The 22,720-nt window shown below is 41.0% G+C and overlaps 2 protein-coding genes across 3 annotated transcripts in view; one reads left to right on the plus strand and one right to left on the minus strand.

The window, feature by feature from the left end:
• Positions 1-228: 228 nt before the first annotated feature.
• EFCC1 (EF-hand and coiled-coil domain containing 1) overlaps positions 229-22,720 on the minus strand; it is a 56,929-nt gene continuing 34,437 nt past the window's right edge. Inside the window, exons 3-8 of one of the 2 annotated variants that reach the window (XM_068694454.1) lie at positions 18,220-18,365; positions 16,090-16,222; positions 15,621-15,786; positions 8,236-8,394; positions 4,870-4,939; positions 229-3,288 (exon numbers count right to left, since the gene is read on the minus strand). In XM_068694454.1, coding sequence (XP_068550555.1) covers positions 3,155-3,288; positions 4,870-4,939; positions 8,236-8,394; positions 15,621-15,786; positions 16,090-16,222; positions 18,220-18,365 — 808 coding nt within the window. In that variant the 3' untranslated portion in view covers positions 229-3,154. The remainder of the gene's footprint in view (positions 3,289-4,869; positions 4,940-8,235; positions 8,395-15,620; positions 15,787-16,089; positions 16,223-18,219; positions 18,366-22,720) is intronic. The other variant, XM_068694455.1, reaches the window with a different exon arrangement.
• Positions 16,177-22,720, plus strand: part of CFAP92 (cilia and flagella associated protein 92 (putative)) — an 84,299-nt gene continuing 77,755 nt past the window's right edge. Inside the window, exon 1 of the mRNA XM_068694453.1 lies at positions 16,177-16,318. The gene's annotated coding sequence lies outside the window, so the exon portion shown is untranslated. The remainder of the gene's footprint in view (positions 16,319-22,720) is intronic.

Raw genomic sequence — 22,720 nt, forward strand, 5'->3', positions numbered from 1 at the left:
ATGAAGTACTGCTTTGTGCAAATCTAACACCAAGTTTGTGCTCGGTGGGCAATTGCACGGTATGTTACTGTGAGGACTAGTCAAAGGAGGAATTTTTTTATGCAGTTAACACCGGGGGTAATAACTGCTTCTCTGTTATTGTTTGAAATACGGTGAAGCTATTAAGGAGACTTGGTCGGGTGTTTCTGTTAGCTGTTTATTTGGGAAAAATTCCAATACTCAAAAAGGCAAGGTTTATCTATTTATTTAATAACAAGTAGCTGAAATCCACTGTAGTCACTAGACTGAAGGAACTAGGTCTACAGAAAACAGAGGGATTTGGGTTTGCTTCCCAAGATTACTGTGCAGTCTCATTTGAATGGGTTCCAAATAATAGATCCAACTCTTGAAGCCTACCTGCTTTTGAGGCAGAGCTAGAAATTTCTCAATTACATTGATTTAAAGTCACTTTATACAGCTTCATATTAAATATTTATCAGCCACAGCTACAGTGAGGCTACAGTATAAAACAAAGGAGGTCTTTCAAAGTACAATGCCTTGCTCTGCCTCCGATTTCCAGCAAGGATTTGACTGAAGGCTGCCTCTTGATCCATCCTGAAGATCCATTCTTCTCCCACAAATACTGCAAGTCTGACTTCCTTCACATTAATTGCTCTTTGAAGTTAAAATAAACATCTTTTTTTGGATGCACCTGGATTGCTGCCACACTGAAACATTCTCTTCAGTTACGCCAAAACAAAACAAAACACAAAAAAAAAGCACCACCAATCCAATTCAAAAGATTAATCAGGATATGCTGATGTATCAAAAATCATTCTGATATAGCCATTTTGTAAAGAAATACAAATGTTAGTAATTAACTAATTTAACAAGGTATGTTTTTTTTTTTTTTTTCCTCATATCAGTTAAATGTTTATTTATTCACAAAAGCTTCCTTTTACCTCAGCTGTTTGCTTCTCCCTTAACAACAGCTCAGGTTGCCAGTGACATGTTCCAGTTTCCAAATGCAGCTCAACTGCAGTTTGGGTAAGCTGGGCACTGCTCCCTCAGATTACATTGCTCCTCCCCTGCTTTGTCATTAGCACGGCACTCTACTTAAGTTTAGATTTCCAGAAATATATTAGAAGTAGAAATTCAGTGATGAAAAAGATACTAAAAATATACAGTTAGCATAGCTCTATTAAGGCATACATAAGTGTATATAATACGAGCTGACATGTATGTGTATATCTGGAATGGATGGAGTAAGTAATATTGATTTGAGTGTTGAAAGAATCCTGCAGTACATGAAGGCAGCCATAATCAGCATTGTACTTGCATTACAAACCTATTCCTGAGGTGCCCCTACTGCCAAATATACACATAGATCATGCTTATGATTTTGATTATGATTATGATTTGCTGACATTTGCTCTCTTTATATGTTCCTGGAAAAGTCCAAGAGAGCTGCACAAAGGCAGATACTTGTTCTTGATTTGGGAGAAAATGAACTCCAGCAGGGAACTGCACTCTCATTTTAACCTTTATTTGCTGCACATTTAGTGTATGGTTTTTGTAGCATAAATCTGGTATAAACTAAGTAATAGTATCTTATGCTTAGTATTATGTTAGTATTGTACTTAGTATTAGTATACGTTTTCTTTCTTACAGAGTGAATATTGCACTAAATCTATCTGTCATGTCTAACATCTATATGAAAAATCTACATTAAAAATACATATCTATTTTTTAATCTTCTATTAAACCAGAAAAAATCCTAGGTAAAACTCTGTTGACTAGAGTCTGTTCCACTGCTTGCAAAACATCTTTGTTCCCCCTCTAAAATGAAATGAAAATATATATTATAGACTTTTGGGTTTCCAGATGCTAAGTCATGTAGTGCAATTTTGGATGGAGGCATATAAAACTTATATAACATTTTCTGAATAAAAGGGAATAGAAATCCTCTTTCTCCCCAGATCGGATTGTGGTAAGGATCTTTTTCTACTAAGAAATCCATTTTCACGGAACAAAATCATACATGCACAGTTCTGAATTGTCTGGTCTTATTTCATTGCTGGCATATCAATTCACATTCTTAAAAGCTCCCCAGTGCATCTTTTTAATAACATAAATCCATCTGGATGATTTCAGAACTCTGCTCCTTCAGTTTCTGTGTTTGATAGTTGAAAGAAACAGTGAAAGCATCTGGGAAGCAGCCCATGGTTTTTTATTTTTGCCTCCAGGAATTATTCTGTTGCTGATTAAGATGTTACGTGGCACCATGCTTAGGCCCAGTGTTTTACTTTAATGTGTTTGCAAGTGGGGCCCAGCTTTGTGGCCAGTTGCACTGAGGGAAAGCCAGTGAGAGAAGTCAGGTACTGCACATGGCGTTTGCCAATGCAGCAATGGCAGCTGTTGCAAAGTGAATTTGTCAGTCCTTCCCTGGGAGGAAGGTTGCATTGTACCTTTTCCAAGAAATGAAATGTAAATTTTAATATAAAATCCAAACCTATAATTGGCAAAGGTTTTTGCAGATTTCTAAGGCATCTCTATAATTGCAAATATAAAATTCAGCAGAGCAATAACAAATCTATCTTTAAATAAGATGAATAATTGAATCACATATACAGACACACACACATACATTTTATACATGAGTCCTTAAAGCTTTCACTACTGGCATAGAGCCGTGTCTATGTTTATAATGCACTCACTTTGTTACCTGTATGTTAGAGAAGCAGTTTACTTGCCAGTGAATACACAGGCTGCCTTTTGCTTTTGAACAGAGCTATCACAAAAGCTAGAAATTGTGCCCCGGCAGCATGTAACCGGGGCTGTAAATCTACACAGGTCAGGTCGGTGTATTTGGGATTCTTTTTATTTGGCTAACCAGTACAGTCCCAGGGCCGTGCAAGGATGGTTAGGCTGCTGTCAGAGATGGGCATAGCTGCGTAATGCTCACGTAACCTGAAAGCTTGTGCACGTCAGGGCGGGCTGCTGTCAGCTGAGGAACTGGCGCCCCTCCTGGAAGCAGCATACCTTTGACAGCCTGGTTTAATTATTCTATTGCTCTTCTCCATTACTGAGCTCCTTCGAAGTGGACAAGTCTCAGTCATCCATCCCGTGGTGAGTGAATGAGGGCCGGCGTTCAGCTCGTCGTGCAGCTTGCCGCTCAGCATGAGATGACCAGTGGGTTGGACAAGGACTGGCAACTCTGCGCCTTCTCCAGGGGCTGGCTTTGTAAGAGTTCACAGGCTGTCAGCTCCTGGTAGAGAGTATCTAGGACTTCAAATAGGTGGGCTTTTCCTTTTAAAAGAAAAATCACAAATGTTATAATTTGAACAAAGACAGAAATTAGCACTTTAACAATCATAACATGAGCTCTCTTCTTCATAGCTGCCATTGCAAGTAATTAACATAAAATGCCTAAATGTTGAGAACAAATAATGAATTTATTTATTTTCCTGTAAAAATGAGAGTAGAACTGGGTACAAGGCCTGTTTTCCTTAACTGTTTCTTTTGCTTCATTCACTACCTATTGAGTTCTCACATACATGTGTACCAAAGATTACTTCATATCACAACAAAAAGTTGCTAATTCAACCATTCCCTTGCTTAGTTTTGTCAAACAGGAAGAAAATGATTGATTACAAAGACTTAAGAAAGCTGCTTACATCACATCAAGTGCACAGCCAGCAAATTAAAAGCAGAGAAGATGAACAGTTTATGGCAATGGTGATGCAGAATGGTCGGGCAGTTTACAAAGCTACTTCACTATTTAACTCCTTGGTGATGTTTTAGGAAGCTGAGATGTGTTGCAGTTACTGCAGGAGGTAATTTGTTTCACCAGCATCACTTGGAGTCAGTGTTCTCCACAGTATAAGTACTAGCACTGCCTGGCAATACATCATGTGTATTCTAACAGGCTCCTTTTATCTTGTGTTTGACAAGAAAGTATCTGATCCGTAGGTCAGGCATAGTTTCTCTCTGTGCTGGTGTCTTGGAGCCAATAAAGGTCTTTCTTTGCCCTCTTTTCCCTTGCTTTGCAGCCATGCTGGAACAGCACAGCGTAGCTTTGGGCTGCCTGTGCCCTCAGTTGCTGCACACTAATAACAACAAGGCTTTGGAACAGGAAAAACCAGAATGGTTTGAATGTTATTCTTTCTAAATCACTGTTATTAATATTCTCCAAAACCAAGCCCTCAGGCCACATCTGCTCTTCTATAATCTTGTATTTGAATGTGGTCTGCTATTAAAAGCACCTATAAGCCCTGTTCTTGGCCTGGTACAGGATGTTCATTTCTTGAAGGTAAGTACAAATGCTCTGCTAATAGGAACAAAGTAATCAAATCTAAACCTCCAGGCTGTGATCCCTCTTTGGTTCCTACAGAGGCAGCTCTGGCACACTGGACCATTGTCAAGGGAGAGGAGATTGCAAGTTTAATTTTCATAAGGGGAACGTGAAAGGTTATTATTAGAAGAGTGCAAGGTTGAACAAGTTTCTTTACAGAAATATTGTTTGTGTTGCAGAAGAGGAATACAACATACACCAGGACAGTAACTTGATAAATAGGTGGCTTGCATACTGATGTGACATGCTTTTGTATCAATGAAGCCCCACAGACAAAAGTAGGGTACTGAATTGTCCCCCTAAGGCCAAATTCTAATTAAAATCTAGCTAAAGAAGCCCTGGATGTTTTTATTTCTGAAGTGTTGCAGGCTAGAAAGCATCACTGTCTATTGGTAATCTTGTTGTATAGTACTTCTTTCTCTCCATCATGTCCCCCAGTATTTGAAATATTTTTCCTACTTGTTTGTTCATTATCTAGTCTTTTTCCCTTTAGCTTTTCATGATTCTTGGTCTTCATATATGATTTACTTTCTTACCGTGCTGGGGGTCACGGCAGGATTCCAAAGTGCTCAGCAGGATTTTCCCCAAGGCTCGTTTAGATATGTTCTTCAAAAAATAAAACAATATTATGGCACAGGTATGTTCTTCACAAGTTTAAATGTATGCAAACAAAATCTATGCACAATGTATTTGCATTTGAAAACTGAAAGAAAACAAAACCCAATCCTGGTAATCCAAGACCCTATATTGGCTGATGTGGCTTTATTTTCAATTGTTTAACTTAGATACTGCTGAAATAACAGCAGTTTGTAGAGGGTCCCAGTTGCTCAGTATGTCTGTAACAAGAGAACCTGTAGTTACTCAGTGGAAAATACAGTTTTCCAAAGCTTGTGCCTAAACAAATCTAGATGGCAAGAAGTGTAAGTAGGGCAAGCATGATGAAAGCTTGTTCAGGCCTCTGCTAAGCCTGTGCTGAAAGATAAATGGGCACATTTTGTGGTGTTACCTCAGGAGGGGGCTTCTCTGACCCATCTGGGGTCCATTGGGTTCCATTTTAGGTGCAGCCAAATTAGAAGAGATTGTATATACCATGCAGCAGGCCCACTCTTAGCTATATATTGAGATGTAATAAATACAAGCCAGAGAGGGCTGTAAAACTGCTTTGGGTTTGGACGATCTGTTTCAGTGGGAGTTTTATATCAGAGATCTGTGGGGATGTTCCATAACGCCTCTGGAAAACAAACACTCTTAATTTGCCGTCTAGACACTAATGCCTGCTTTCTGGGAGATGGTCGTGCAATCAGTTTAATTAGCACTTCGAGGCCCTGTATCTGTAGGGAGAGGATGTTCTGGTTATAACTTGCAGGAGGGGAAATGGGGAGCAGCCGAGGCACCAGGCAGCAGCTCAGCAGCGCTGCCTTGCTCACTGCTGCCTCTCGCCTGCCTCCTGCTCCCCTGCCCCTGGGGGGCACAGTGGAAAGCAGTTTGTGGCGGCCTGGGTTTACAAACGACCTCTGCAATGCCTTGTGAGGTTTTCATAGTCCTGACAAAGTGCTTTTGCCTTTGGACAGCCATTGCTTTGCAGTAGATTCTGTTGCAAATGACATACTTGGGGTATTTCTAACATCAAGGTGAATACACTGGTGAAATGACACTTAAAACCACAGTTATGGTTGAATAGGCTTTCTCTTGCCTGAAGTATATCCCATTAGGGATTTAGGGGATCCTTGCTAAACTCTGCTGGGAACGCTGGGAATTCCCTTGTTCGTGACAGCGTCGCTGCCTGTGTCTGTGCTATGGAGGCTGGCAGCGTTCTGTGGCGTTTCCAGCAGTGCTTGGCATTACGTGCTACCATCACGGAGACACAGCACTTGGGGTGAGGGACTGTCTCCTGAGCAGAGACAATGTGCGATAGTGTGACTGACCAGGGAATGACATGCTGAAATCTTGACACAAAAGTTTGTTACGCTTGCTGCCAGTCAGAGTCTTTCCCTGCTTAATCCTGCACTGGATCATTATTGATGCATGTGTCAGACTTCCGATATGAAAGCAGAATTTCCATGTCAAGTGCTAAAACAAGGTACCAAATTAGGAGATATTGCACTTGTTCCCTCGAGTCATCAGTGGAACATGAGCACACTTCAAACAGAGCAAAGTGAGCATCTGAGGAAGCATTCTCATCTCACACAGATTAGGCAAAGCTTAGCTGAAAATTGAGGAGAATCCTGAGTCATTACCGGAGAAATCAGCTCCCAGCAGTACAGCCTGGCTCCCAGCGTCCAGCATGTCCTGCAGATTACCCAATTAGCCTGTCTTTTGGCCACCCTGTTCCATTATCAGTCCCCAAGCAGGAGATTTAACCTTGTTTTCTAAAGGACTGCTATACTGGCCGTGTACTTCTGGGATGTTATTGTATCAGCTCTTGTAAATCCATGTTTGGATTATTAATTGGGTAAGAAGCTTCTCACAGAAAAATACCTTATTTAGGGTATATTCCCCTATAGGAAGGGTATTTTGCTTTTAATACTGACTCAGTGCTACTGCAGGATACCATTAAAGGTTCCCAGCTTTTTTATCCTTATTATTTTGTTGCACCCCTCTTTCTGTTTGCACAAGGAGAAGCCGGACTCTTGTCCATCTGCGAAACGCTGGCTGTGGGCTCAGCCTGGGGCTTTGAGCTCGGCAGGTACTGGAGGCAGTGCCCTGCAAGGGCAGGGTGCCTCCGGCAGCTGCTGCTGACTGCAGGCGCTGTACAAAAGGCAGGGCCTGAGACTCGGCTCCGTGTCCTGGTAGCGTGGCCATGCCAGCCCTCCTGGTGCTGCCTGTGATGGGAGGTGCGCCCCGTAGTTTTCTACATCTTCGACTTGAAAAATGGTACCTTAGAGTGTGTGAGACTTCATCATCTTACTGAAATAAGAGACTGCAGCATTAACTCTAAATTTTAGCCCAATTCCTGCCTGGGCAGCTGTTTTCTGCCTACTTCTATATTATACTTCATGTACCATGCTGAAGAGCACTGTGTCGCTGCCGCATTTCAGCACCTCTCTGACTGCATAGCCCAGCCTCTGTGCCCTGCTGCAGCCCCTCTGCTGCCGTGAGGGAGGTCGTGCTGCCATCGTCCCATGCCATGCCAGGGTGCGTTCCCAGCACTGCCCTGTGGCCTCTGTGAGAAGGGGGGAGAGGCTGGATCGCTGGGCTGTGAAGACAAGTGGTCCCATGGCAGGGAACAGGAACTGGAGAGGTACCACATAGGGGACCTCTCCACCCTGACCCCGTGCGGCAGCACCAGCTGTGTGCACCCGAAATTGGAAGTGCCAGCTTTGAGTTCTGTGACCATGAGCAGATAATTCATTTTCTGGGGAAAGGCTCGCTTACAGGGCTTTGCAATAAATAAATATAAAGAAAGCCTTATTCTAAGTCTTCATGAAAATGTCATGTTGTAGCCCAGCTACTCTTGGATTTGTATGACGTGAGCATATAAACTATGCTGTGAAACAGCACATGAAGAACGCTGCCTACATCTAAAATTTGGTAAATTGACATAAAATCAATTTACAATTTGTGTACAATTTGACAGCAAAAAGTATCTTCAAGAAGGAAAAATAATCTTCTAGAATCTTTCTGATTACTAGCACTTTTGTTTTCCTTGTTTCCTCCAACTTTTTAACTGGAAGATAACGAGACCTTCAAGATCTAGATCCAAGGAGATCTCTAGGCTTATCATGTAAAGTTATCCATGGGGAGTTGAAAGTTTTCTGCAATTGCTGGGCAGTTCCAAGGGCAAACACACGTAAAAATGTTTCTTGGTGTAAAGGACTTTGCACTGAATGAATGTATAAACACCATTTGGGGTTTGGAAAGGACACAGTCAAAAACAGTCCTAAGTCACTGCTTTGTCATACCAAGTCTCGAAGCTGTTGAAGAAGCTGCAAAACATCCATGAGCTTTTCTTCCACCAGCGACAGCCTAACTCTCTCAGTCTCCAACATCTGTAGCTCCATCTTCAGCATTTCGGTCTCCTCCACCTTTTGCTGCAGTTCAGTCAGCAATGGGCCTTTCATCTGGATAATGACACAGGGCATTAAGAGCACTGGAGCTTTTCACTTTCTTGCTGAACAATTGCAAAGCTCAGTTTTCCTCTCTATCTGGTAAATGTCAGTTCCCTCCAGAAGATTATCTTGAAAAGTACATTTCTTTAATGTACTATATAAAGCAAAGAATCAGTAGTTGCCAGGAAGTGCATGCTTCACGCTCACACATAATGGCAGTTCACTCAACACTGGGTACAAGCAGATCGTTCAGAAATGTTACGTACTAGCAGTCCTATCTACTTTTCTAACCCATTGCATCCCTATCACAGAATCACAGAATTTTCACAGAATTTTCTAGGTTGGAAGAGACCTCAAGATCATCGAGTCCAACCTCTGACCTAAAACTAACAGTCCCCACTAAACCATATCCCTAAGCTCTACATCTAAACGTCTTTTGAAGACTTCCAGGGATGGTGACTCCACCACCTCCCTGGGCAGCCTGTTCCAATGCCTCACAACCCTTTCAGTAAAGAAATTCTTCCTAACATCTAACCTAAAACTCCCCTGGCGTAACTTTAGCCCATTCCCCCTCGTCCTGTCACCAGGCACATGGGAGAACAGGCCAACCCCCACCTCGCTACAGCCTCCTTTAATGTACTTATACAGAGCAATAAGGTCACCCCTGAGCCTCCTCTTCTCTAGGCTGAACAAGCCCAGCTCCTTCAGCCGCTCCTCGTAGGACTTGTTCTCCAGGCCCCTCACCAGCTTCGTCGCCCTTCTCTGGACCCGCTCAAGCACCTCGATGTCCTTCTTGTAGCGAGGGGCCCAAAACTGAACACAGTACTCGAGGTGCGGCCTCACCAGAGCCGAGTACAGGGGGACGATCACCTCCCTAGCCCTGCTGGTCACAGTGTTTCTGATACAAGCCAGGATGCCGTTGGCCTTCTTGGCCACCAGAGCACACTGCTGGCTCATATTCAGCCGACTGTCCACCATCACTCCCAGGTCCTTCTCTGCCTGGCAGCTCTCCAACCATTCCTCTCCCAGCCTGTAGTTCTGCTTGGGGTTATTGCGCCCCAGGTGCAGGACCCGGCACTTGGCCTTGTTGAACTTCATGCAGTTGACCTCAGCCCATCGGTGCAGCCTATCCAGATCCTCCTGCAGAGCCTTCCTACCCTCGAGCAGATCGACACACGCACCTAGCTTGGTGTCATCTGCAAACTTACTGAGGGTGCACTCGATGCCGTCATCCAGATCATTGATGAAGATGTTAAAGAGGACCGGCCCCAGCACCGAGCCCTGGGGGACGCCACTAGTGACTGGCCTCCAACTGGACTTGGCTCCATTCACCACAACTCTTTGGGCCCGGCTATCCAGCCAGTTTCTAACCCAACGAAGCGTGCGCCAGTCCAAGCCAAGAGCAGCCAGTTTCTTGAGGAGAATGCTGTGGGAGACGGTGTCAAAAGCCTTGCTGAAGTCAAGGTAGACCACATCCACAGCCTTTCCCTCGTCCACCCAGCGCGTCACTTTGTCGTAGAAGGAGATCATGTTCGTCAAGCAGGACCTGCCTTCCATAAACCCATGCTGGCTGGGCCTGATCGCCTGCTTGCCCTTCAAGTGCCGCATGATGACTCCCAAGAGGATCTGCTCCATGAGCTTCCCTGGTACTGAGGTCAAACTGACCGGCCTGTAGTTCCCCGGGTCTGCCCTCCGGCCCTTCTTGTAGATGGGCGTCACATTTGCTAGCCGCCAGTCAGCTGGGACCTCCCCCGATAGCCAGGACTGCTGATAAATGATGGATAGGGGCTTGGCCAGCTCATCTGCCAGTTCTCTCAGTACCCTTGGGTGGATCCCATCCGGCCCCATTGATTTGTGGACATCCAAGTGCCGTAGCAGGTCACCAACCAGTTCTTCGTGGATGGTGAGGGCCACATCCTGCTCCCCGTCCCCTTCCACCAGTTCTGGGTACTGGGTATCCAGAGAGCAACCGGTTTTGCCGCTAAAGACTGAGGCAAAGAAGGCATTGAGCACCTCCGCCTTTTCCTCATCTCTTGTAACTAAGTTTCCCCCTGCATCCAGTAAAGGATGGAGATTCTCCCTAGTCCTCCTTTTTGTGTTGATGTATTTATAAAAGCGTTTTTTATTATCTTTAACGGCAGTAGCCAGATTGAGCTCCAGACGAGCTATATTCCTCTAAAGATTATAACTGTTCTATACATAACTGTGTGTCCTCAGCAATGTTACCGTATTTTTGTCTTGTAGCTCTACATATCAATCATCCGTGTATTTGCTGAAACAAGAAGGTAATTAGCTATTTCTTCTAAGCTGTTTTTTTTGTTTGTTTTCTTTTTAAGTTTTACAGAATGATCCGTAAGATTCTGGTTCTGCCCAATACTGGCCTGCTTGCTTGGTGAAGCACTGGTTTGCAGCTAAGCACAAAAAGGCCCAGATTCACCAAGATCTGAAGACTACAGAAATTCTAGGCAGGAGCGATCTCCTCATACTTCTGAAGCTGAACTGACCCACTTGGTTTTCTTAGACCTACCTGTGGAGGTATCACATGTATATATATACATATATATATACATATATATATATATATATTAATTTTGGATCTTCATGAGCACTGACAGATTTCCATTTTATTAATAAACTTCATTTCTCATTCTGTGCCCAGCATTCTGAAACGTTATCCTTTTTTGTAATTTCTTGTTGCAAACAGAATGTAAATATATTCATTTGTATTACACTGAAAACCAAAATTATGTCTGGTAGATGACAATTTCACTGGGTCTGTTGGGCCCTTTTTGTTGTTTTCTTTTATCTTTATTGCAGTCTTATTTAGTTTTAGAGAGAGCTGAACTAGAGAACTGCAGTCCTTAGTATATGTGGTATTTAACAGATTTTATTTTTGGAAATCTGTATCCTAGTGCATTTTTAATACATGTATATGGGAAGGAGTTTCAGTTCCTTAAAACAGAAATGTCATCAGAGTGGAAAAAGAAAATAAACCTTGATCCACATTGAACCTTCTAGAAGGTTGTTTTAGTTTCTGACAGAGCTAAAAGTATGTGTTAATTCCCCCACCATATGGAAATTGTCATTACATTAACTCTCCTTGAGCTTTGCTCTGTGAGGCTTTCTGGCTCCTCTGAGCTGTCCAACAGCTACAGAAGTGTGGACCACTGAATCTGCTCCATCTGCCAGTGATTTCAGCGTCCCTGCCTGAACGCTCCTTTTAGATGAATAAGGTAACGTTTTCCTGTATGTGGAGCCACCTTTGTTAGCACCACTGCGGCAGCAGTCCAGCTGAGGCAAACAACTGCTCCAGGGGCTGCGTGAGGTCTGCAGAGAATTAACCATGGGGTCGCCTCTGTTACACTGCAGAATGCCTCCACATCGTAAATGCCACCCGCCAGAGAGATGTACGGAACACAGGCAGCACTTCTGCTCCCCTGCACAGCTGAAGCAGTGTCAGCCCAAATAACACAGAGGAAAAAAGGTCATTACTTTTATGTGTAAAATGGACTTTTTCAACATGCAGTTAGACAGATGCTCACGGAAATTCATAACCGGTGCGCATCTATCCCGGTCCTGCACCCTGCCCCTGTGCCCACAATGTCACCCAGCTGCTGCTTTTAGCTGCTGCTTCGGTGATGTTGGCAAAGCCACTGACATCGCGAAGCTGCACAGAGCCTCCTCTGTCCTCTGCTGGCTGCTCCTGAAAGGCTGCAGGCTGAGCAGCAGGTCTCCTACACAGGCATGAATAGAGGCACTAACTTGGCTCTTCAGTGTGCGTGCCACTTGAGTTCCCCGTCGCTGGGTGCTGTCATGACCAGCTGCTCGGTTTTTACGGAGAGCACAGGCAATATGCTTAGCTGAGAGCACCCCTGGCGGTATCTGGCTGTAGCATTTGTTGCTGCTGCTGCCTCTTTTCTTCTTCATTTTGACTGCTCCTACAAATCCCTTTTTGTTTGTATTTCCTAGGCTACGGCAAGTAGCAAACCACTTCTCACAGCAGCTGTAGTATAATAGTCCCTGCCATATGGAGGGATGCTCGCTTCTGGATACATTCATATTTACATACATTTATATGTATGAACATGGAAGATCTTTCTTTCTTTTTTTTTTTTTTCTTTTCTTCTCATCTGACTGTGCTTTAAGGCAGTGTCTCAGCGTAGCATTAAAGCATGTTCCCAGACGGATTTCCTGAGACTGGTTACATCTAGCACCTGTTTGTACCTTAACATTTGCAAATAAGCTAATGACAATAGTTAAGCATGACCTATTTTTAAAACATGGATAATGAGGAGGGATGGTCAGTAGTTAGGCCACAGGGCTCAGAGGAGTGGACTATGTTCTTAGCTCTGCCCAGTCCCTCAGCATAGCCTGATTTGGGATCTGTGAAATGGAAACACTGCCTTCCTACACATCAATATTGAGAGTAAGGGAGTTGCTGATAGGCAGCCCTCTTGTAACAGGGGGGATGCCAAGGGGAAAATCTGGGCTCTGGAGTAAAGTGCACAAAAACATCTAGGACAATGAATAATTAGTATCAAAGTAATTAGTATAAAAATCCCTTAAGGATGTAAGAGAAAAACACTCCATTGTGTTTTCTACAGAAGTGAAGGAGGAGCTCATTTTAGAGTCTTGTTTACAAGCAGTGACGCTGAGAAACTTTTTCAGAACAGGAAGAAAACAGTATCAGGACTCTGGCACTGAGTGCTGAACCGTGCTGCACAAATTGTCTTAGATCAATTCACCCTCAGAGGAATGGAGGGTGGCAAATGTAGCACCAGTTTATAACAGATGCTGCAGAGATGTTCTGAGGAACACCAAATCACCCGAGGAGTTCCAGCAATGCTGTCAGGGAAATTGATAGAAATTGTAATGGAGAAAGGACTCGGTGAACACATGGACGAACTTAGTGAAGAATCTATTCAATTTCTTTGAGAGCATCTCTGATTATGTATGGAGAGTGTTAATTCAGCTGACAGAATGTATTTTGAATGTGCATAAAGCTTTGGTAAGATGCATAGCCAAAGACTCAAAAAATGTAACTGCCACAGGACAGTAGTGCAGATCCTGCAGATCCTGGACCTACAGCTGGTTAAAAGAGAGGGGCAGAGCACAGCGTGACTGATAGGCAGGCAGACAGCACTGAAGGATGAGTTTTCACAGGAAAGGGAGACCTTAGGGTCTGGATTAAGACCTAGTCATCGTTTTCAGAAATGATTTTTAGAAAGGGTGAATGTCAAAATGTTGAAGTTTGCTGTCAGTACAATTTTTTGGGGGGTAATCAAAATTAGACCTGCCTGTGAAGAATTATAACTGGATTGCACAAGACTGAATAACTGGGCAGTAATAGAGCAGATGAAATTCAGTGTTGCTAATGCAAAATAAGGTATGTTGGAAAAGGACACGTCATATCTATGCAGTGATTATGACTGCAGCTCAACAAGGAGATCAGATCTAAGAGCTGTAATCTCTGGGAAATAGCTCCATGGTCAGCAGAGATCAAAACAATACTTGCTAGACTCTACTAGAAAAGGACAAAACAAAAATTACAATTACACCACGATGAGTTTACATTTGAATTCTAAGTACATTTTCAGCTCTTCTCATTCAAGTTCAGTTCAAGATGTATCTACCCGTCTTTTATTGGAAACCAGGTGAGTAATACCAAGAGGAAAGTTCTCTGGACTGCTTCTCATTCCTTTTCTCTGAGTAACAGCTGCTTGTAGTCATCAAGCGCGTGATATTAGGATGAACTTTTCATTTGACCCTGTGTGACAGGCCATGAACTAGTTGTCTTTAATTAAGCTGAGAGTTTGTATGTGAGTTTTTATAGAAAACGATAATCATTTCTTTGCAACACTACACTTGGCAGCATCTTGCTTTGTTTTTAGAATTTGCTCATGCTTTCTCCATCTTTTATCCCCCAGTCCTGACATCTTCCTCCTCCTCTCTTCAGTAGAAAGTATTTTTAAATGTTCAGTTTTTGGAAAGTAGAACTTTCAAGACATGAAAAATTTCACAGCTGTTTTATCCCCTGGTTTTACAGTCTTAGATGAAATCAATTAGTAAATCAGTATTTGAGACTGTTGCTTTTCACTTTCCTGCTGGGTTTGTTACTTGTTAGCTTTGTTGACATCTCATCTTTCAGCACTGAGCAAGTCCAGACAGAAGTATAAAGGGTAACGTATAAAGTACATTTGTCAGGTCATCAGAGAAAGTATTCTTGGTGGTTTATTAAACCAATAGACTTATTTACAAGTTAGAGAAAGAGTAAATTTCTCAATCTTTCAATTTGTTTGTTGTTGATTACGAAAACAATCACCCTTTTGAAAGGAATCACTTGCTACTTGTCTGTTTTGCAGCAAATATAAATACCAAACACTGCACATGCAATATAAATAGTAGGTAAATAAAAGTAAGGGAGGATAAGAATAAATTTCTGTCAGGCTCAAAAGGATTCATCCTTCTGATTTTAAATTCACCTTGCAGTCAGTTGGCACTCTATCTTGTTTTGTAGAAAGATTGGCAGCGTTTAGATCTATGGCCATCAATGGATGACGTTTGCAGTATTTAAACGGTAATATCACACAAGACTACTAGGGTACTGCACTGAGACTTTTAACTACTGTAGTCTTAACCCCTGCTGAAGCAAAGATGAGCATGCTGCTAAAGCTGAGAACTATTTTTTTTTCATTAAAAATATCTTGGTTTAATCCTCAGAACCAACCAAAGCAAACCGGATGATTTCCTCTTAAGGACTACAAAATGGTGAGCAATTGGGGGGATTTCTCAAAGAGTTGTTGCAGGGCCTGGGGGTCTTAGGATTTGAGGAGCGTGGCACCTAGAGCTGAGGAACCAAAGTTGTATGTTACAACCCTAGAGTTAATGTGTGTGGCAGCTCTTTGGTCAGCAATAGTACCAATCCCAAACATGGCATCAGTGAATGCCCTCAGCCATTAAAATAAAGGGTGGTGTTTCAAGAGCCTGGGTTTGACTGCAGCTGGTGCACATCTCATCCTCCAAATAAACAAAGGTTCAGGCAGGAGCCACACCGGCAATGCAGGTGTTACAGGAAAGTGTGATGTGGTTTTGCTAACACATTCACGGCACAGTGAGAAATACCAGCAACAGAACATGGGAAGGCCCGAACAAAAATACACGTAAATGCATATGGATGTAGCTGTAGCCACTTCAAGTTGCATAAATAACTCCTTCACACTATGCTTGGCACCTGTTACCTCTTCCATGTTTGTTTCCAGTTTTTTCACTTCATGTCCCTTAAGCTCCAGCTGCTCTGTCAGCTGGGTGATTCTCTCCTCCAGCTCTGCAGGGGCTGTCTCAGAGCCATCAGCATCAGTGATCTCCAAGTAGGACATCAACTTCTTCTGCAGTTTTTCATCACATCTATGTATATATGTGAAGAAAAAAAAAGTTCATATCACTCATAATGTTTATGTTAAAAAATAAAACAAAGCCTGCTTTCCCACCAAACTTTTGTCAGCAGAGATAATAATTTGGTGTCCCAGCTGATGCTGATTAGGATTAAGTGTGGGTATTTAAGCCATTGCTTCCCACCTGCTATAAAGGCTGGGCCTGCTGATGTTGCCAGGTAGAATTACAGCTTATATTACACAGAAGCCATGATGCCCTCAGGTCATGAAGAAATATTCTCAAAGGGCTCAGGTAGCATTCGTTTCAGAAACATACCCGCTGCCACAGCAAGGGAGCTTGGCCAGTATTTTCTTCACCTGGGCCGCCTGGGATTGCTGGTCTCCTGCCCACTTCTCCTCCTCTTCATCAGAGGCAGCCTGGCCCTCCACAGAGCGGAACAGCTGGTCATCTGCTCGAGAAATCAACAGCTGCTCAGCACCCAAACAGCCACCCTGATGTGCTGCAGCTGTGCTGATTGAAACCAGTCAGACCCAGAAAACACCAGGTGAGGTTTTAAACTCCCCAGTGAAACATCACCTGTGGAAAGGGGGCTCTGAATCTAGGGCAGAGTAGTCTCAGGAAAGGTAAATTTTTTTTCTTCTTTTTTAAAAGGACCTTGAACATCTCAGCACCTTCTTGCAGTTAACATAGAGCTGTTTTCTTTACTTTTGTTTAACTTAGTCAAATGCAAGGATAAGGGTGAAGGGTCAACGTATTATTAGCACAATTGTTCTTCATGGATGCAATTGAATATACACTTTTCAACAGGAATAAGAAACTCCTGTACTGTGTTAGGTTTTTTGTGTAGTCACTGAACCAGCCAAATGTGCATTCAGAGTTCAGGAATTTAATTTTAATACTCTCTGATTCATTTGCTTACTGTGCTTTGAAGGGATGCTATAATCTAATAATAACTGTATTATTAGACCTAGAGGTATCTCATGCTTAGTTTTACCTGTCTACTGTAAACCTCATGTCTCCTCATGTGCTAAGTAAGAGGTCATCTGGCTAATGCAGAATAATTTACAATATTCCTTTGATGCAATGACTATTCTGCTCTAAAGAAATAATATTTATTAATTTTTACCTAAAGATTTTATAAATAAATTTGTACCTAGGCTTACATATATAGCTTATCTAGGTTTATCCCAAATGTGCACACAGTTTTGTAGTCATTCAATTTTGCAGTTTCTTTTCTTTTCTGTGTAACTAATCCTTTTTTCTATTTGCATTTGATGGAACACTTCTTCCCATTTTAAGATTGAAAAAACTCCCCGCAGTTAATATGTTTGAGTAACTTTTGCTAAAAAGCTGTTTGAACTTGAAATATGGGTAACATAGATTAGACATGGGATCTGTCTTTGAGCTGGCAAAAGTGCTTGATTGAATAACGTATTTGTGAAAGTAGCTCAATTTTGTAAGTCTAACCAAAGGCAGAACATGCTGCAAAGTAAACTATATTTGAATATCATTATTTTTTCATTCCTGAGCATCTGTTTGTCAGCTCTGTTCAATAAATACAAAAAATCAAATTTTATGTCAGTACATACAGTTCTCTAGTCTGTAGTAAAGATGTGTTGTTACTTAGAGTTAATGTCAGGTAACTTTTTTGGTCTCCTTTGAATGAGATCTCAAAAATTCATTGAAGGTAAGTCAGTTTTACCAAACATACTTTGCAGTTGCTCAAGAATGGTCAGGAAAACCAAAGGGAGAGAAGGTGTTTGGCTTCTAAGATAACTATCGTAATGCCTCTCATCGTTAAAGCAGCTAAATGATCCACCAAAAGTTGTCATCGCTTTGAAAGCTCTAGTACCAGTAAATTGTAGTCCAGGTCATTTTAAATTAGAACTAGTCTAGGCAAACTCTGTGACTTTAGAAGAATTTCAAAGAATGCTTCATGCAGTCCCATGAGAAATCAGAAGTGAGTGATGCTATGCCAGTGGTTAGGGCTCCATGTACAAAGCAGGTTGCATCTCTTCAGAGCTGTGAAGCAGCCAGAATGTTTCCAAAGATTGTCATTGTACAGAATATCAACTGCAAATGGTTTCTTTGGAAATGACTTCAGCTGAACTTATGAGTTTATTTAAAAAATGACAACAACAAAAACTTTGTATTCTTAAGACAGGAAAAAGGTTTTGGTATGGTGAATATAAAACAAACAACAAAAATCCACAGTTGTTCTAAACCTTAGCTCTAAGCAACATGTTCAGTCTTGTATGAAACAAAGTTTATGTGGGGAAGAAGAAGTAAAAAACTGAGATTTTAACCCCTTATTTATATCTAGGGTTTCAAGATGTATTAAGACATGTATTGGCAGCTTTGGTGGACTAATATCTATATTATTTTTCTGCTAAGGATCTTACAAATCAGTGAGGAAATAAAATATTTGGATACTAGGCTTGATACCATTTTCAGAAATCCCAGCTTCGCCAGTGGGAGATCTTCGATCTTGCTGCACAAGGGATGAGCAGTATCTTCCATCTGGTGCAGCTGCTGCATCCTTCTGCTCTGGGCTGCTCCCTGAGGGAAGCTGAAACTTCACAAATCCTGATCTGGAAAAGAAAGGTAAAATAAAGTGGACTTGAACCAAATTTGAAAGGAAACAAAAAAGAAAGATGAATGTGCATGGTGTAGCATATAATAGAAATTGTTTAGGCGTGCCACAAAAGAACAGGGTCATTTACCTTCTGTGCCTGTGAAATCAAACTGCCAAGGGCTGCCTTTCATTGTTTTTGCTGAGAATCAAAGGAAGGTAGATTTTCTTCTTAGAGTTAAGTAATAAGAACTAAATATTACTAGCTTTTAGTTCATCTCAAAGACATCTGGACAATATATGTGGAAACAGTCTAGTCTGGCCATGTCTCTTGGAGTCTGTTTTCAACTGACAGTGTTGGAGTGCGTGCTAACTTCTGAACATGGACACAGCTATAGCTAGGGTAGCATGTCCTGCATCCTGTCACCTAGGGCAGTGTTCACATTTACAAATGTCAGGCTACTTGCCTGGTTCAGCATTGAACCAAGCTTCAGTTTAGTCTAAAGAACAGTATTAAAGACTTCTTGTGGCCCCTTTACATGGACTGGGATGTTCGTCATGTTCTAGGATGCAAGAAGAGGACAGCCCTAATAGCCAGCGGTGTTGTGTTTCACAGCTTCAAACGCCACATACATATTGACTTGCTGATTTTCATACTGCCCTTACGAGGCATTTAAGTACACCTCTTATTTTACAGATGTAAAAATACAAAGCTTATGGTCTGTGTTCACAGAGATATAGGAAAGTTGGCTCTGTTTATTTCAGTGAGACCAAGGTTTCAGAATTAGTTTGTTTTCAAGACCAAATCAAGACCTTTTACCAAGACTATGTAGTTAATTCAAAAACAAAGATTAGTATTCAGTACTTCTGTCTTTGAATTCTCTGCTCAGTTATTTATAACAAAAGACATCAGGGAGATGTCTTTTAGGTGGTTTAGGTCTAAGTTTCCCAAGTGCTATTTTTTACTGGAAAGTCAAAAAGAATGATATGTGAATGGAGTCTTGCACCTGCAAACCGGTGAGCACTGTGCTTCTGAATTACTAACGATCTCATTTGAAATTGTGTATTTTTTTTTTCTTGAGAGGAATATAGTATTCTCCATTTCTTAAAGGAAACAATTTTCAAGATGTGGTACTCAGATTAAAAAAGAAAGATTGCAAAATACTTTGATATCAGCTACATTAGAGATGAGTAGAATTATTTTTGGATTTAAAAAAAAACAACCTGATGAATTCAAGTCCTTAAACTTGTCCATCAAAACTATTTTTTAAAAAAGTAATTTAATTCAATGTGAAGGACAATGATTGTTCAGACTGAGGAATTGATAGTTACCTAAATGGAGAGCATTGGCGCAGTACTTGTGATGAAATTTGAAGTAACATGTGTTGGAGGAATAATCTGGAGTGTATTTTCATGTAGTTGAGTTTTAAATGTTTTTATCCGATCAAGAAGACGACCCAGGCATCTAAGAGTTAAAGACCATTCTGTGTAGTAAAATGGAGAATTTTGCTGTACATGAAGCAAAGTCTACCAAGTGTACTCACATAGATTGAATTTATTTTCTAAAAAAAAAAAAAACAAAATAATAAAATATCCTGTTTTGGAAAGAATGGAAATGGAATGTGAGATGACCATAATGTGAAGTACATGTGAATTTCTCTCTCTTCTCATTGCAGGACATTTGGTTTGGTTCAGTTTGGCTTTCCTACCTGTGCTTTCTTATAAATATACTGGAAGACAGCATTGCTATTTTAGACAAAATACAGTTTGCAATATAGGAGACAAAGGAAATGAATTTTACGTATAAAACAGTAAAAAAATAAAAAATAAAAAAGTATTGTATCTCAGTTTCATTAAGTATAACAGTGAATTTTTAGCATTCATTTTTTCACTGTACATATGTAACTTTATTCCATAAAATGTTAGGGAAATTAGCGCTATGAAGGTTTTATAAAATCAGACACTTGTAATTAAAAAAAAAAAAAAACCCTCACATTAGATAAATGTAAAATTGGAGTATCAGTCCCCATATGTAAAATTTATATCAACTATTTTCAGAGCTAGGAATAAGCAACCTCTCAGGTATGGAGCTAAATGAACAGGATTCAGTCCATTACAAGATTTTGTACTTTTCACATGTATGCTGTATGTGAAGTACTAATGTACTTCATATAGAGTATTTTTCCTTTGCTTTCTTGTTTACTTTCAGTAGTTACATCAGCATATTTTCCCACTTAGACCGTATAATAGCATGATTATATTGTTTTCCCTGTAGGAGCCATCATATAGTTCACAAAGAATCTACATGCAGAAGAAAGCAAACCAATTTCAGGGGCTTTCCAGTAAATTAATCTCCTTCTGAACTCTTCCTAAGATTAGTTTTGGTTTGATGAATATTTGTTGCACTTAACACAGTAAATATTCATCAACATAAAATGAGAGTTAAAACACTTGGGAAATTGATTCTACTGAAACAAGTTGCATAATACCATTTTGTACAAATCTAAATGCTTCCTGCCAGTAAATTCAACCCCTGCTAGAAAGGGGACTTTAGATGTAGTAATAGAAGAGCTGGTGCCAAGCTCGAGATAAGTATTGCTAAGAGCTTTTGTTTAATCTAACACAGCTGCTCTCAGTTCCTGAAGAATCACACCGATATTAATTTCCTTCGTGTTTCTGAAAGTATATGTGCACTAAGTGAATATGATCATGAGTTATTTTTTTAAATGTCAGTGTTTCAAAAATCTGTAGGGACACAAAGTGAGGCAAACCTTGCATAGGAATCATCACTGCTTTTTACTGCCTCAGGTAGCACTGACTGCATGAAAATTAATGATGTATTTTGTTTACAGTTTGTGCCATTACTTAGCAACAGTTGGATTTCCTGATCAGTCAAAGGAAATAGCAGCTCCGGCATGAAGCCTGGCTAGTCATTTAGCTCACATTAGCTCTGGCGGAATCATACGGTGGCCTCCAAAGCTACCTTACATAGCAAGCTTGGGCATTCAAAATGGAAGCTCCTGAGATCTCTGCAGAGTTTTGCTGTACTTCAGTGCTTTGGACAGTACTGTGGAATGGAGCATTTCCTTTAACAAGTATATCACATTCTGTTTTCCAAAATGTGGTACTTTTCTTCATGTTTAAAGAAAACTAATTTGGGTCCTGATATTCAGTAGGAATTGTTTACAGTTTTTGATGTCTGTCCAGTATTTGGTGGATTGTTCTTTTAAACTTGAGCAATGGCGTAAATTACAACTGCTTGGATTTTAGAGATTTCTAGAGCTAGGTTGCATAATATAGCAATATTGAGATTTCATTAAATATTAACTGTTGTTTCAAAGTTGGTTAAGGTTTTAACCCATAAAAAGACTGAGAAGAATATTCAAGTATCATGAAAATCTTCTCTATTAACAGTGGGTTAGTGCTGTAATGTTTAATACCACCATCAACAGATCAAATTAATGTCTTATACCTGGCAACCTGTTTTCACTTTAGCTTGCAGTCCAAACAACATTGAGAAGTTCAGTTGAAAAAAAAATAATAAATGTTAAATCCTTCCCATAAAATTCAGTGCACTCTGGCAGGACTTAAAATAATAATTGTATCCACTTGGACAAGATTCAGAACAGGCCTAAAGAGTGCTTTTACTTCTCTGCAGGTCTTATAAGGGAACTTAAAATTAGTTGATCAGGTCCAAAGCACAAACTGTGATTATTCATTCTATAGTAATTTTCCTGAGAGGAAGTCATCAGCCCTCTTTGATTATGGGGAAATTAAGGGGGTCATTCAGATGGTGTGTTTTGTTAGGTCTTCCCACTCAATATATGATTAAAGACAGCCATATCATTCCTCTCTGGGGGGGGGGGGGGGAAGGAATTTTGAGCAAGATTTTTCAGACACAGGTGCTCCAGAACTAAGATCTTAGTGCTGGCACAGGCTCTGCCATTTGCGTCAAATCACATTGTGCCTCGGTTTCTCCAACAGGAATACAGTGAAATTATAACTTGTTATGCACTAAAGGGCACAAATTAAACCTCGATTTCTAGAACCAAACATGGTAAGTACAATTATTTCAAGGTATCTGAAAATGGGACATATTTTAAACATGCATGAAGGAACATATGGCCAGACAAGCCAGAATTCCAGAGCAGTTCTGTGCCAGATAAAAATGAAGGAAAAATGCAAGCAGCAAGATGAGTAAATTATGGATGTTTTTAAAAGTAAGCAAATACACGCACCCAACACCAAAGAGACTTTGTTTGCAGAGCTACAATACTTAATGTCAAGGATCTGTTGGGAAATAAATACACTGGAAATTTGTAGTTTTGGTATGCTTTGGAGGGGGAGTTGCTGTTACTGCTCACATAAAGGGGA

The sequence above is a fragment of the Anas acuta genome, chromosome 11, assembly GCF_963932015.1.
Source record: "Anas acuta chromosome 11, bAnaAcu1.1, whole genome shotgun sequence".
Taxonomy (NCBI): domain Eukaryota; kingdom Metazoa; phylum Chordata; class Aves; order Anseriformes; family Anatidae; genus Anas; species Anas acuta.